Genomic DNA, 17,523 nt, shown 5'->3' with positions numbered 1-17,523 from the left:
GAAAAGTTGAAAAATGATGAGAAAAGTCGAAACCAGGTCAGACCATCCTAACTTGGGAACCATTTGCATGAAGAAAACAGTATCTGTCCTCCTCAAGTGGTTTACATTTAGTTCAATAAAATGCCCACAAAGTATCTAAAAAAATAGAACTGGAACGTGGCCTTTTATTTTCAAACAAGGTTCTACCTAATCATAAGGTAGAAGAATAACAATAAATGAGCTGCTAAACCTACAATGTTTTAAGACTAAGTCAGTATACATCTGTATTTGTCTCCAGTTTCACCAAGAAATGAAGGCTTACTTTATTGTTTAAGCAGCATTCAATAACTAAATTGACTGTTATGTATTACTGCTCCCAACAAATATTTTACTCTAGATAAAATCCTAACCTCTAACTTATTTTTAAAAGTATTTTTATATATGTATTTCCTGCAATGACTTTTGATACCTGGAAGAATTAATTAGAAACAAAAGTTACAAGGAAAGCTTTAAAAAAAATTTCCTGAAACTCAAACAAATCCCATAAAAAAGTGGACAAAGGACATGAACAGACATTTCTCAAAATAAGATATACAAACATATGAAATAAGTCAACAAACATATGAAAAAATGCTAGCATCATTAATTATCAGGGAAATGCAAATTAAAAACACAACGAGATACCACCTTACTCCTACAAGAATGGCCATAATTAAAAAGTCAAAAAACAATAGATGTTGGCGTGAATGTGGTGAAAAGAAAACACTTTTATGTTTGTGGAACTGCAAGTTAGTACAATCAGTATGGAAAACAGATTCCTTGAAGAACTAAAAGTAAAACTACCATTTGATCCAGCAATCCCACTGCTGAGTATCTATTCAAAAGAACAGAAGTCATTATATGAAAAATACACGTGCACGCACATGTTTACAGCAGCACAATTCACAGCTGCAAAGATGTGGAACCAACCTAAGTACCTATCAACCAATGAGTGGATAATGAAAACATGCTATATAGACACCATGGAATACTACTCAGGAGCATAAAAGAAATGAAATAATGTCTTTTGCAGAAACTTGGATGGAGCTGGAGGCCATTACTCTAAGTGAAGTAACTCAGAGATGGAAAACCAAATATCACATGGTCTCAATGATAAGTGGGAGCTAAGTTATGGGAATGCAAAGGTATAAAGATGATCTCATGAAGTTTGGGGACTTGGAGTAGGGGGTAAGAGTGGGAAAGGGATGAGGGATAAAAGACTACGTACTGGGTACAGTGTACACTGCTCGGATAATGGGTGCACTATAATCTCAGAAATCACCACTGAAGAATTTACCCATGTAACCAAAAACCAACTGTACTCCAAAAACTATTGAAATAAAAAAATCCCCTGAGATTTCACACCAGTCAGAATGGATATTATTAAAACGTCAAAAAACAGATGCTGGTGAGGCTGCAGAGAAAAGGGAATGCTTATACACTATTGCTGGGAATGTGGATTAGTTCAGTCACTGTGGAAAGCAGTTTGGAGATTTCTCAAAGAACTTAGAACTACTGTTGGACCCACAAGTCCTATCACTGGGTATATACCCAAAAGAAAATCATTTATGAAAAAGATGTACTTGCATGTTCATTGCAGCACTATTCACAATAGCAAACAAACTGAATCAACCTAGGTGCCCATCAACAGTGGATCGGATAAAGAAAATGTGGTATAGATAGACCATGGAATACTACTGAGCCGTAAAAAAGAATGAAATCACATCCTTTGCAGCAATATGAATGCAGCTAAATTCAAGTAAGTAAAATGAATCATCAACTGCCATGTCAGGGAGTCAATAGACAATTTCAAGGACTAGGTGTAAAAGACTACTATTTAGAGGTAATTATCAGATGTAAAACTCCAAATGAACAAGAAGCAGTTGCTTCTATCACAGGGGACTATTTTGCAAAAATAAATAAGATGCTGATTTCAATATTATTTGGTGTCTCCTGCTATAATGTTAGCTTTTTAAGGCCAATATGCTGATAGCATTTTGTCTCCAATGTACCGAGGTTTTTTTTTGTTATAGAAAATTTCATATATTTCAAGTTATGTCTTATCATTAATTTATAATGACAAGAATTCATTAAAGTGCAGTATACTGTCCAAATCTCATTCCTCAGGGTAGAGCCGTACAATAAATGAGCCTAGTTTTCTTCCTTCTTCTTTACCACACTACTTCCCTTGATCCCACTGCCCCATATTCTCAGAAATCTTCAGATGCCAGTTTTCCCCTCCTTCAGCTTCATCTTCACCTCTCCTCTCTGTGATTATACATCCCATCCTGCTAAATCCTTCCTTTAATTCCACCTGACCCTCTACCCAATGATTACCCTTACCTTTTCATATTTAACACATTTTTCCAAAGAATACTCTACTCACTGTTCTTACTTGCATGTCAATTCCACCTAAGCTGTCTGCAATCCCATGTTGCTGAAACATCTAGCTGTCTTTCATTCATTTATTCATTCAACAAATAGTTTGTTCATTGGTAAAATCTGACAGGGCTCCTGCCTTTAAGGAGCTTATAGGTGTAGACAGATAGTAATTGATTGTACTAACAAATATATATTCATAAACTATGCCAAATGCTGTGAAGGAAAAGTAGAAAGTATGAAGACAGAACTCAATAGACGAGCTTGACCTGGTGTAAGGGTCAAAGGAGGTTTCTCTAATAAAATGACATTTGATCTAAGAAATGAAGGACAAGTAGCAGCTCACCAGTTAAAGGGACTTAAAGGTAGGGAGAGAATTCTAAATACAGCATATTTATGGCATTGTATCTACTAACTGAGAAGCACCCTGCACTAGCCCTGTTGCAGCATTCCTCACTCTACATTTTAAAACTCTTTAATTATCTATATCCCTCCATTCAGACTCTCTACTCTCCCAGGCTATAAAATCTACAGGGGCCCAGATCATGTACTTCTTTTTCATTACCTCATTAAAGGGTCTTGCACAGTACCAACACACAACATGTTCTTGATAAATACTTTTTAAAAAAACATGAATATTATACATGATCCCCTATCTGCCAAATATAATGAACATGTTTTAAATTTTTATCTTATTGTAGCTCTGTGTCATTTAATCAGTCGCTCAGTACCTCCTTCCTGACCTTTGATGTACTCTTGCTTCAGTGACATCTTTTTTCCAGTTTCTCCTCTCCTCTCGGAGGTTTCTGTTCCTTCACCGAGCCCTTAATTCCATCCATGACTCACCACACTGCATTTGCTCCTTGGGTGATCACTTCCACATTCAAATGGTTTCAACTTTATTCCAACAAAGGTGGATCTTTATTTCTACTGACCTGGCTCCTGAGCTTCTAACTCACATAGCAACTGTTTGCTACTCAGATACACCTATATCCCTTACAGCCATTTCAAAGTCAAGTGAACAAAACCAAACTCATCATCATTTCATGATTCACCACTGCAACAGAAAATAAATAAATCTAACTCTGTCTCCATCATTTTATTTTAGTTTATGGTATCACCATCCATTTAGATACCCATACTAAATATTCAGTGGTTATCCTGTTTTTACTTCCCACATTCAACTTTCCATAAAGGTCAGATAGTTTTAGCCCCACAATATTTATCTAATTCTTTTCTCCTCCAGCCCTTTGACAACTAGCCTAGTTCATATTGTCATTATTTCCTTTTACACGTCTACAGCTACCACCATAAAATAAATAAGCAGCCAACCTAAAATATAAATCTGATACCATTACTCTCCTGCTTTTATTTTTCAATGGCCCCTATAGTCTGGAGGATACAACCCAACTATCTTAATGTTGTTTGCAAAGTCCCAGCTCTTGGTAGCTTCTCCAGCCCCACCTGTCACCACTTCCTTCCATAAACCATACGCTAAGTTAACCACAAAGTGCCTATGGCTCCCATAGACATCAAACACTTCCTGGCTCTGTGCCTTTGCAGTTTTAATTGTAATCTCCCTCTTCAGGATACCTTTCAACATGTCATAATCCATCCAACAATCCTCCACAACCTAGCTCCCTCGGATTCCTCAAGATGGTGTTAAGTCCTTTTGCTATAAACCCTCGTATAATACTCTCTGCAACATTCCACTTAAGTGTAATAGTGTTTATCACTGTCAGTCTAAGGACTATGTCTCCCCTTCTGCAAGTTCCACGAGAAAAAGAACCGCATCTTACAGTGCACACAACAAATTCTCATTAAAAGTCCTTATAACGTAGAATGAAAAAGTATATTCATTTATTTATTCAGCCATTATCTATTATTTAGTGTTATCCAAAGCCTGGTAGCAGCTCTAAATACTAGAGGTAACTCAGAGAATAAAATAGATCAAATATCTGCTCTCATGGCTGCAAAATATATTCATTATTTTATGTAGTGATAAGTAATATAATACTATGGAGAAAAAATAAGGCATATGGGAGGGGATAGTACCTACTGAGGCAGGGGAGAGTGGTTTGAAATTATAGATAAAGTGACCAAGGGAAGTTTTACTGAGAAGCTGAATTTTCCTCAAAAACATGTAAGAAGTGAGAGAGCTGGCCATGCACACATCTGTGGCAAGAACATTCCAGACAGAGGGACAAGGCAAGTCTGAGACCCTGAGAAGGGAGAATACCTGCTGTTTTGAAGCACAGCCAGCAGTGAAATTTGACAGTAGCGGGGTGAAGGAAGGAAAGATGAGGCTAGAGGAGTCACAGAGTGGGGACATGTCCAGAGGGTGACAGGTTCTATGGTCGTCATAGGACTAACTTTGTTCTGTGTGAGATAGGAACCACAGACAATTTTGAGCAGTGATGTAATCTGCGTTATGTTTAACAGCATCATTCTAGCTGCTAGATTAAGAATGTAGTGAAGAATGAGAAACCAGTTAGGAGGTTATCATACAAATCCTGGAGAGGGAAAGGTGATGATGGCTTGCCTCAGGTTAGTGATAGTGGGGGTGCTGCGATGTGGTCAGATTCTAAATACATTTTAGTGGCACAATCTACAAAATGTAATGACTCATGGGACGTGAGAAATGAAAGAAGCAGAGTCTGGGATAACCTAAAGTTCTTGGCCTGAGCAGCTGGAAGACTGGAGTGGCCATTTACTGAGACGGAGAAGCTATGAGAAGAACTGTATTGCAGAGAAGAGAACATACTGTATTGGAGAAGTCTATTAGATCCGGTTGAAGATGGTGAGTAGCTATTTGGATGTATAGCTTTTCTCACAGTTCCCCAAAACTTTATGATCTGCCTACCGACTGAGCCAACAGCAAAATGTGTGCTCTGTTTTTAATTCTATGGGTAGTTTGCTGTAGAAAGAGAAAGCAACTCTTAGAACCTGAAAGGAAATGAAAATGGAAACTAATGAATTACATAAGAAAGCTTTAGATCCTTTAGCAGAAATGTCTCCATCAGCACCCACATGGAAAATGGACAGCCTTTTACTCAACTTCCTGTCTACCTAGATCACTGGAATTCATCCTTTGCAGAATCCCTCATCATCTATAACAGAGCCCTTAACAGGCGCTCTCATGCCCCAGGAGACGCTTCAGAATTTAGTTGTCGTTGTTGGCATGTCTAGTTGTCACAAAGATGGTGGGGCTGGCATTTATGGATGTCCTGCAATGCTTAGCATATCCTGCACAATACACCACTGAGCTTTTTTCGTGTAATTTTTAAATGCATCCGACATTCATATTGGTAAAATTCTGTTTGAAATATCTTGAGTTAAAACCAAACTCTATTTTACATAGAAACACAAAATAACATTTGCATGGTTTTAATATACAATGAATTTTTCAGTTCTATAACTACTGTGTAAATTGATGAGACTGGTTATATTTAGAACCTAATTCTACTTTATATAAGCCCAAAACATGTTTGCATGGTTTTAATGTACACTACATTTTCTAGTACCCTAACTATATATATATATATACACACACACGTACATACACACACATAAATACATGTATGTATATACATACAACTATAGATGACATGCTATATATATATATATAAAATAAATACACACATACTTATTTTGTCCTCATTTAAAAATATTAAATATAAAGGATAGGCATTGATAACGTTCAAATTTCACTTCAAGGTTTCTTAAATCTAAATGCATGCACAAATTTGACTGCTTCATTATTTCTTCATTTCTTCTTTTATTTCTTCATTTTTGGGTACCATAAACTGTCATGGTATCTGAGTATTTACATGTTAAAATATGCATTATTTCATTATTTCATTATAATATTTTCACATTTCTATTTTATAACTAAGACAACATATTGATTTTTAAAATAAAATATTATAAGTAGTCACATTATATTTAATCTCAGGACAGTAAGCAAGTACTAACATTATTTGTCACAAAAACAGGGATTGGATACAATGCAGTTAATATCCTAGAAAGTATGTGCCATCAAACAATCATACTTCTAACAACTAAGGTCTAGAGCTTGGCATACCATAACAACAGTGCCAATGATAACCCTTGCTCCAGAGTTAGTGATTTCAAGCAATCTGAGAGTTAAAAATGGTTTATCAGTAATTCAGGGAAAGCTATTTTATCCTGAATGGGCACTATTTGAAAGTAGTCATCAGCCTCTGAATGTGCTTTTGCAGTGATATATGACGTACTAAGGAATTGCAGGATACCTATAAGATACAACATTAATACTTCACATTCTTATTTCAGCAACTGCAAGTTACACAGCCACAGATCTAAGAGACCACAAAAATGGCTTTTGTGTTGACCTTACGTGAACAGGGGAAAATTATCCATTTTCTTTGAGTCAATACATTCTTGCCCAAAGCATTCTGTTATAGGATTTAAGGGAATAAAATATCTAAAGGGAAATATCATGACAAGTAAATCCCTGTAATTCCATATTTATCATAAATTATGATGAAATACAATTCACTTTTTTTTGCTTGCTTTTTTGGTCATTACTTAAAGTCTCTGAAACTCGTTCTGCATCTTGAAATGGTGGTAATCACCTCTTGTTTACAACTTTCTTTTGAGAATTGAGACAACAAATGTAACTTACATACTACCAAGCCTGTTATGCTACAATTATTGTGCAAAACCTTAAAGTTTTATCAAATCACTTAATAATGATGATCTGAATGGTACACTGAAAATCAGAATCTTAGTATCACATCTGAAGTTTGGATGAGAAAATATATTTACAGTAACTACAAAGGAGACTGACATGCAATAAATGTCAGTACATGTTAGTGTTATTATTACTGTGTTAACACCACAAACAAAGCGCACCGGACAAAGGTACTTTGTATAGAGATGGCATATCAGAATACAGAAATGACCATTCACATTTGATATTTCTTTTAAAGACAGAAAAGTAACTTCCTGTCATCTAGAAATCATGAATATGTTGACCCTAGAATAAAATATATTGCAATTTAGTGTATGTATGTGTGACAGTGCTTAACTGTTTATTTGCTTTTATAATGTATAATCCTGTTTTTAGCTGCATCTCACTTTTAATTTTTGACTTAGAAACTTTTCTTCTTAACTCAGACTTTAGTATCTAATCTGTGGTATAAAACAGTCTAAAATGAATTTTTGCATGACATTGAACAAATACTCTAATACCTCCAACAAAATGTAGATTGCCTACTTGCTTTAAATTTAATATTAAAACGATTACGAACTAGATTTGGTTTTGTAATGACTAAGTCTACAAACTAGATTTATTTTTGTGATAACGAAGATAACTAAAGAAGGCATTTCAAAATTAGCACATATTTTCCATAGGCTAAGAATTTACATTAAGTAGAAAACTCATTGTTAAGATAAAAAATGGTATTTCATAAGTGACTGAAAAATACTTTGCATTAAGAAGCAATGAGGCTGTGGCTCATGCCTGTAATCCAGTACTGTGGGAGGCTGAGGCGGGCGGATCACCTGAGATCAGGAGTTCCAGATCAGCCTGGTCAACGTGGTGAAACCTCGTCTCTACTAAAAATACAAAAATTAGCCGGGTATGGTGGTGGGCACCTGTAATCCCAACTACTCGTGAGACTGACCCAGGAGAATCTCTTAAGCCCGGGAGGTGAAGGTTGCAGCGAGCCGAGACAGCACCACTGCACTCCATCCTGGGTGAGAAGAGCGAGACTCTGTCTCAAAAAAACAAACAAACAAAAAAATCAAAGAAAGGAACAATGAGATTCAAATAAAAAAGGCTAAGTAAAATTGATCTTAACGTGGTAGTGTTATGTTTTCATAAAAATATTCTATAAATAAATTCTAGATATGTTTGTATATTTTTATCTTATTATAAAAACCATACTTGTAAGTAAGTATCTTGATTATGAGGAAAAAACTTTCAATGTTCATCAGTATTATCTGCCATAATACAATTATAAATAAAAATTTTGATTTCTAAGCACAAGTCAAATCTCTTCATAATACTATATCATGTATTAAATTGGTCTATCCATTTGAGAAAAAGGTAAAAGCTCACTAAGAGAGAAGCAATGTTTATAAATAAATAAGATAAAATTTTGTTGCATTTAGAATACTAATTAAAATAATGAATTAACAGATTATCAAACCTTGCCTAGATTAGCAAATTTAACAAAGACATAATCATTTAAAACTCACCAGTGTAAGTACAAAATTTTCTTTAAAAATTAGCAGCAAGAAAAGAGACTATCATGTATTATAGTTTAAGATATTGTAATTTAAGATATAATTTAGAGATAAATTACAAATCATTTGATAAGGGGAAAGTCATCCCATAAACACAATTAGGTTAGATGGTTTCAATTTGGAAAAATATTACTTCAGGTACCCAATGCATAATAAACACTAAAATAAATTATGGTTGGATTAAAGAGTTAAAATATTAAAAAATCAAATAGTTAAAAGAAAGGAAGAAAATTGATCTTTTAATCAAACTTCTGAATAAATGACTTTTTAAACTTAGAAGCAACATGTTTACAAAAGATATACAAAGATATGTAAATATGTAAAAATATGTATTTATATCATATATGTGCTTGCGTATGTGACCACAAAGAAAGAGAATAATTTGGTCAAACAAAAATAAAAAAAATTAAACAATACATATGCAAATCAATTAAGTAAAAAAAAACAAAAACAAAAACAAAAAAACAAAACCTACCACTCAAATAAAAAGGAAGAAACAGAAAATAGGGAAAATGTGGAGAAAATAATGCCAGAAGTGGAATTTAAATATCTAAATAAAGAGCTCATATAATTTGATAATAAAAATATGCACCAAATTTCTATCTGATGTTATATCACCTTGATAAACAAATCATCTGAAAATCAAAATATGCACCCACATAAATGGGCAAAGGGTATGAACAGAAAATTTTAAAAGGGAGCATTACAAACTCAAAAATACATGAATTTATATTCAGCTTACAAGCAAACAGGAAAATATAAAATATAAGAAAAAATACTTTAAAATTATTAAATTAATATTTAAAAAGCACTTAAAATGCCAACAAATGCTCATACTGAAACATGTCCTCAAACTTTCTAGGTGGAATTATAAATTGATTCATTCCTTTTAGAAAGCAAATTGCCAATATGTGCTAAATACTAAAAACTTGGATATTCTTTAACCCAATCATTCTACCTTTATAAATATATCCTTTCAAAGGTATAAAATATGGAAAAAAATTCTAGATGAATATCATCCACACATTATTTATAATACACAATTATTTTTTATTCCCAGAACAAACCAAGCAAGCCTTGGTATCCAATAGTGGAGGAATATTTAAGCAAGTGTTATACAGTTCATAGTTAATGAAATACATGTTTTGAAAACTATTTAGTAATATGAGAAATGTTTGCAATGTTAGGTGAAAATACTAATGATATTAAATTACTTGAACATCACAACTAAAGCTTTTTAAAAAGCCATTTAAATAGGGTGAAAGACCAAGGGCACACAATAAGATGTTAGGAGTGAGTATACTGGAGCAGCAGAATTCTGGGTGAATATTTTCCCTCTCTTTTCCAAATTTCTATCTGATGTTATATCACCTTGATAAATAAATCATCTGAAAATCAAAATATGGTTGGGCGCGGTGGCTCCTACCTGTAATCCCAGCACTTTGGGAGGCTGAGGCAGGTGGATCACTTGAGGTCAGGAGTTTGAGACCAACCTGGCCACAATGGTGAAACCCTGTCTCTACTTAAAAAACAATTTTTTTTTTTTTTTCCAGGCATGGTGGCTCATGCCTGTAATCCCAGCTACTTGGGAGGCTGAGGCATGAGAATTGCTTGAGCCTGGGAGGCGGAGGTCGCAGTGAGCCGAGATAGTGCCATTGTACTCCAGGCTGGGGAACAGAGCGAGACTCTGTCTCAAAATAAATAAATAACAATATTTACTAAAATTATGAACTAATTTAAAACATATACCTATAGTAGCGTACAAATGTATATACTTTCATAACAAAATTGTAAATACATTTGGTTTTCATGATTGAAAGCTTTATATGAAAATATGTGATAATTGTTTACCTGGAGGCATTATGTGAGAACTTCTTCATTTCTTTTTCACAAATTCCTGTCATCTTCCTACTTTATATTTAAAAATGGTAAAAGATATATTTATGAAAAGAAAGCCTTACAGTATAAAACAAAAATCAGTTCACTGAGTAATATCTCCTCATGGGTTTCTGTTATAACAATAGAAATGTTTCATGGGGCAAAACGTAATTTTAAGGTCCAACAAAAAAGGTAAAGTTTTTTTTTTATATTTATTTATTTATTTATTTATTTATTTATTTATTTTTAATTTTTTTTTGAGACGGAGTCTCGCTCTGTCGCCCAGGCTGGAGTGCAGTGGCCGGGTCTCAGCTCACTGCAAGCTCCGCCTCCCGGGTTCGGGCCATTCTCCTCTCTCAGCCTCCTGAGTAGCTGGGACTACAGGCGCCCGCCACCTCGCCCGGCTAGTTTTTTGTATTTTTTAGTAGAGACGGGGTTTCACCGTGTTAGCCAGGATGGTCTCGATCTTCTGACCTAGTGATCCACCCGTCTCGGCCTCCCAAAGTACTGGGATTACAGGCTTGAGCCACCGCGCCCGGCCAAAAGGTAAAGTTTTAAAGTCACGCTTAAGAGAGAAAGAAAAATGAAACCATTTATACTCCAAATAAATCATAAAATATGACTTAGACAGAAACTTCATAGAACCCAAATCCCACCAGAAAGTAGGCTCTCCGCTACAATGTAATAATGTCAACTGATTCCATGGGTCTTTTCCTTTCAGCTATTTAAAAGGTAATCCCTTTTAAAGCCCTGACCTTTTAGCTACTACTTCAAAAGGGAACCAACATTTATGCTTTCTCTTAACAGTTTATCTACATTTGTTACAACTGTGGGAAGGTGTTAGAGTAATCAGTAAATTCCCCATGGTTGGCTTCTTTTTCTTTCCTTACATTATAGTCCATTTAAGGTTGGGTTAACAGATTGCAGTAATAAATGTATATATTTTGTGTGACATCAGTTTATTCAGAATTTCCCCAATGTATAATGCTGTAGTGGTGTTCATTCCAAATCCAGCTGTAGAACCAGGCTAACTTGTAATTGTTTTTACAGCTTTCCAAAGGATATAAAGTGTACTTACGAATAACTGTTAAGTAGAATAACTTAACAGTACTCTAAGTCCCTATTGGTCTTTGTTTTGTTTGAAACTGAGCAGTAGCTTTGAATAAACTAAAAACGAAAGAGAAAGGGGGGAAAGGCCTCATTTTCTAGTTGTTCTTTAATGGAATGAAAAATGAGAGCACTGAGCAACTGATGCAGTGATCTGAAATAGCCCAAAACAAAATGGGTGACTGTGGATGAATTTGCCTTCTACCAGGAAAACAAAGAGAACTTTAGGCCAAATATCTTTAGACATCACTTCTATTAGAAAGCCAGGTCATGTAAACTATTTCAAAATTTCTTCCAATTGCTAAAAATGTAACACGTTATTTCATACAATACTTTTTCCTTACTATATTTATAAACTAGTATGTGAATTTGGTATAGTAAATCTGTACATTTATTATTATTATGGTCATTTATAGGCTTAGAATATACTTTTACTTCTAATTGTATTCATAATTATTGAATTTTAAATTTTTTGGCAACAAGTTTCATTTATCTGGTGATAAGTCTCCAAGAAGTAATTGCAGAATTGTGCTTAAAAGATAATTAGGCCAATTTAGAGATTCTTTCCAAAAATAAATTTGGCAAACGGTAGAAACCACATATGGCAAAGTGTACACGAACATATGATTTTCTAAAGCAAGATTTTTTAAAACTTTCAAACTTCAACAGAACCCTATACTATAACTATCAAATGCAAAGTTTTCTGGTTGAATTTACTGGCTGACCTCCCCATAGGAGAGTCTTCCCTCGCTGTTTACTTGGCTAACTTTGAACACATCTAGGTCTGAGCTCAAAGTGCCTGCTAAGTCTTCATTACTTGCGTGATTATCAAAAGAAAGATGAAAAGTGGGATTCATAAAATCCCTAAGTCCTGATTTTAGCTATGAGCTTTTATTTCACCAGATTTGCAAAAAAGCAAAACAATCAGTTCAATTTAATATAATTTTTTAAGTGATCAGCAATGTCACCAAGGAAAGAAAAGCAAGATTGCAAGGATTCAAAACCTATGTAATTGAGAAGTAATTATAGTACATGTGGCAGACTAGAAATAATACTTTTATATCACTTTTATGCTATATTTTTCCTATAAAGTACATCCTCATTTTTAAATGTAATATAAGGACTCCAGTATCTTAAGTCAATATTTATATGTGGCCTCCTTAAATTTTGAAGGGTAATGCAAATAATAAGAATATACATTGTTTATCTATAAAAATTTTCAGTTTAATTATATAATTACTTTTCTAAAATAAAAAAGCAAATACTCTTTTTCTACATACCTGCATTAAGACAGTTATAATTTGCTTCAATATTGTAAATATTGTTCAGTCATATCCAGATGTACATGTTTTTTCTTTTCCTCCTAAAAGTTATCTCACCTTGCACTTTGGACACTTCTGGGCATTCCTCTGCCCATGCTCAATTTCGCTGGCCCAGTGACGCAACAATTTGTCTCCTTTTTTGTACTCCTTGCAGTTAACACCTTCATGCCAAGGAGAGTGGCACTTAAAACACCAGACGAATTGGCAGGTAGGGCACTGGATCTGTGTAAGAAAAAAATCATATTAATTACTAGTGGACATACTGAAAGTGTCTAAAAGGGTAAGAAGGTGATGCTTGGGGAAATTAGCTAAAAGTTTATAATTTAAAATGCCTCCCCATCTATAAGACCAAAACTACACTAAGATATGAATACTCTGTTACTAGGGGAAAGAATTGCTTTGGCGAGGATGACTTGGCTCTTTGTAGGCTGTCCTGGAGTTAAACATTTGATTCTGGAAACCAATTTAGCTTTAGGAAAATCTCCCAGATTTTAAGTGCAATCTCCCAGATTGAACCTGAAGGCTCACAAGGCCCCAAATCCACACACTCAGGCTGCCCTTTAATTCACCTTTCCCTTGAACGAATTACCCAGCCGTTTCCATTGTCTTCTTAAGAATGGCTTATTTCATTTTATTTTTTAAAAGCCCCACAGATGCTTCATCAAATAAAAAACACAATAGCAGTCTGGGTGCAGTGGCTTATGCCTGTAATCCTAGCACTTTGGGAGGCTGAGGCGGGTGGATCACTTGAGGTCAGGAGTTACAGACCAGCCTGGCCAACATGGTGAAACCCCACCTCTACTAAAAATACAAAAATTAGGTGGGCATGTTGGTGCATGCTTGTAATCCCAGCTACTCAGGAGGATGACACGAGACATGAGAATCTCTTGAACCCAGCAGAGGTTGCAGTTGAGCCGAGATCGTGCCACTGCACTCCAGCCTGGGCTACAGTGAGACTCTGTCTCAAAACAACAACAACAACAACAACAAAAACACAGTAAGAAACTGCTAGAACAGCATTTGCTATGAAGCAGCATCTAAAATAATGGATACTCCTGGTGTGCTACCAATGTAAGGGAGGCTAATTATAAAAATAATGCAAAGCATTCTATTATTAGAAATATATCAATATAGTGGCCCTGTGGCCTGTACTTAGAAAACCATCAGAAACGGGCCTTCATATTTCACTATGTGGAGGGTATATGACAGTGCACGTGTAAGTTTAGTAAGAATATGTCTTCTGCTTGACATGGAAGATATTTTATCTGACTTCCTTTATTTTGAATGATAGTGGAATATTCCATTCATACACATTATTTTCACTCCTAACTCTCTAAAAGCATATGAGTATAGCCTGACTTAACAGAGCCTCATGTGATTACAATGGATTATAAATTGCCTCATTATGAATTATATTTATAACTGACCACTCTCTTTGCTCCTCTATGTCACGTCACTGCAGCACATGTGAATTTGCTGACTACATTTTAAAGGTTAGAATTTCCTTTGGTAAACTATACACAATATTGTCACTTAATTTTTTGGAAAACAACTTTTTTGACAATGGAGGTTCTACTATATAGATTAATTAGCTGAGTGGCAATTACAATCACAGCTCTTCTGTTAACAACTCAAAGCACTGTAATTTTCACTTATGTCAAGAATGGATAATGCTCTTCCTGTGAAAATATGAAGTAAAAGTACTTTTGTTATTAACTTTATGTAAAAATGGCATTCTGTCATAAGGCTTAAAAGATTTTCATGTTTATTTATTTATTAAAATTCTGTTCAATGGTAATATCTATGCTTAATATGTTACATGCATTATTTATTTTCATCCTCAAAATAATGCTGGAAGGTAGATATGAACATCATCAGTTTACAGATGATGAAAATGAGACTCAGATAGATTAAATCACTTGCTGAAGGTAACACAGAAAATATGTGTTAAGAAGGAATTTAAACGTAAGTTTGTCTGGCTCCACATTTAGCATACTTTTCACTATACTTCTTATACCAAACGGCATTTGTTCTTTGACAACTGGCAACTTAAAAATGTAGTAGTCAAAGATGGTCATGTCATTAAACTATTCAATAAGTCAGAATTCCACATGATTATCAAGATAAGGTGAACTTTGAAAATTCTTTTCAAGATCTACTCTATACAAATTGAGAAACTACTTGGTTTAACTAAAAAAATTAAAAAAAAAAGGATGTTACTATTTAGTTATTTAAAATAACTGTTTTTTTCCTTTTTGATCATTACAATTAAAATAAATCATTTTTAAAAGACAACAAGTTGAAGTAGATGAGATTCAGCTAAGAAAACAATATAAAATGTTTACTTCCAAAATGTTTACTTCCATTTGTCATTGAGCAATGAAGACTAGATGTAAATATCACATGGAGCCTTCCTTTTGAATGTAATGAATGAAATGAGGAAAGTAGGAAAAAATTGCTTTTCCTTAGGCATCTACCATTAAGTCAGAAGACCTGAATAGTTAATTTAGTTATTTTCTACTGGACGTTATTCATAATTCTGAATCACTAGATTCTAGCATCATTAAATAAACTTTTTGAAAAGATCTCTCTAGTTTTTAACCAGTCTTAGATTATATTTACGAAATATTAGAATGAATGTAAAGATGCTTTGAAACTGGGATTCGCTCTATAAATGTCTGACATTGAATGGCTCAAAGATCTTTGTGAATAAGTGCTGAACTATCACATTTGTGAATCTCTAATGAAGACAATTACAGCAATGCATGATTCTCCTAAGGCACCAGAATAATAAAGAATCTGTCGTGTTGTTTCCACCCTGGGACTCTGGCTCATAATAAACAACTAAGTCCTACTGCAGATCCTATTGCAAATCCTCACCAACAGCACAGACTTAGTGGGAAACTGTGACCAAAGTTATGGGACAGGCTCTCAAGTGAATACGAATAAGTTAAATTCATACTGGATTGCTATCTCTCACTGAAAACATCAAAATCACTATTTGCTTGGGATTAAAATCATAAAAGGACTAACAGCCAACTCCAACAACTTGGGTATTAAAAGACTACATGTGAAATTGTCCCAGATTTTTTGTTCTGAAGATGCCTCATTCATTTTGAACTTAATCACATTCAAAATTGGCCTTATGTAAACACATATAGACATCAACACTGCATCTTCCTCCACTCTTTTATTTACAGTTATTCTTCCACATGAAATGCTATCTCACAACCATAGACTCACCACATAGAGTGCCTGCCTTCTTAGTAATTACAGTCACACAGAAGTCGTCCTGCCCTGTTCTTGTGGCTCAAAGTGTGATTGCAGGGCCAGAAACATCAGTATCACCTGAGAACTTGGTGAATTCATGAATCCTTAGACCTTAGAGCCAAAAGTGCTCATTTTCACAAGGTCCGAAGGTGATTCGTATGCCTCCTAAAGTTTGAGAGGCTCTGCTTTATACCATGTGACTCCATCGCTCAGACCACAATTTATTGGACCAGGAATGAGTCCCTAAGCCAAAAACACGTATCCACTAGTTGGCAAGCTGCCTAAGCGGTGGCATGAGCTTTGTGTAGCGGGGGTGCTCATTGTTGAATGGAGATTAGCCAAGATAGATTTTTCTCTCTTGAGGAGTGTCATGGAGATACAAAGGATGCCTTCATGGAGGAAAAGACAGAGAAGAGCTAAGTGACTACAATGCAGACCACTGAAGAAGGACACAGACATTGACTTTTGGTGAGATGACAGACGGGCTCTCACACTACCAGAGCTTGTGTCTGATTCTCTATGAGGCCTGCCTGGGCAGCTGCGGAGAGTATTTTCCTGCCCTTCCTACTCCCCATGGAGCCTTACGGTAAACCTCACTAATTGAGGTAGCCCAAGAAATAGCACATTTCTGCTTCTGGTAACTGGGAGAGTCCAATGAATTACATCTACTAAAATCTTATCTTGATCAAATGCTCCTTTCTTCAAGTTGTCTTCCCTATTCCTTGCAACTAGATTCAGTACCTTTCTTATGGAACTTCCATTAGGGATGTAGATGTCTAATCTCTCCAACAGCCCACAAGTTCACTCCTCAGTGAACTGTGTTTGTCAAAGGCTTTGTCTCATGTAAAATGAATGATTTTGCACACAGTTTGGATACCACGTATCAGTTAACATTAAATGAATACAAAGAAAAACCAACATATCTAATTTATGACTAGCGGCTGAGATGGTATTACTAATTCCTATATTATCAGATGATGTTTACTAAACACATTATCCTAATGAACTTTTACTGAACACTATGATCAATGCACAAACTCTTCTAAAAGAGGCAAGCAGGGCTTCAAGTGCTTCAAGAATCAAGTTATCAAAGCTAAGAATCTTGATTAGCTTTCTCCAGAATCCACAAAAGATAAAAGAACTTTACATTAGATTTTTGACTTTTGAATACCCTTAGTTTTACCAGAAATCTGTGCTATACTGAGATGAAAGTACACCAACTCACCTGCCCTAGGAAAATGGCATTTTCTCCTGA

At 35.0% G+C, this 17,523-nt stretch overlaps 1 protein-coding gene across 3 annotated transcripts in view; it reads right to left on the bottom strand.

Moving 5' to 3' along the window:
• LOC105465545 (ring finger protein 217) overlaps window positions 1-17,523 on the bottom strand; it is a 135,449-nt gene that overhangs the window by 19,968 nt on the left and 97,958 nt on the right. For all 3 annotated transcript variants that reach the window (XM_071096405.1, XM_011713998.3, XM_024787852.2), the window contains one exon: window positions 13,056-13,220. In XM_071096405.1, coding sequence (XP_070952506.1) covers window positions 13,056-13,220 — 165 coding nt within the window. The remainder of the gene's footprint in view (window positions 1-13,055; window positions 13,221-17,523) is intronic.

Source organism: Macaca nemestrina, chromosome 5, assembly GCF_043159975.1.
Source record: "Macaca nemestrina isolate mMacNem1 chromosome 5, mMacNem.hap1, whole genome shotgun sequence".
Lineage (NCBI taxonomy): Eukaryota > Metazoa > Chordata > Mammalia > Primates > Cercopithecidae > Macaca > Macaca nemestrina.
The sequence above is the reverse complement of the archived record's forward strand: the minus strand, read 5'-3'. Positions and strand labels throughout refer to the sequence as shown.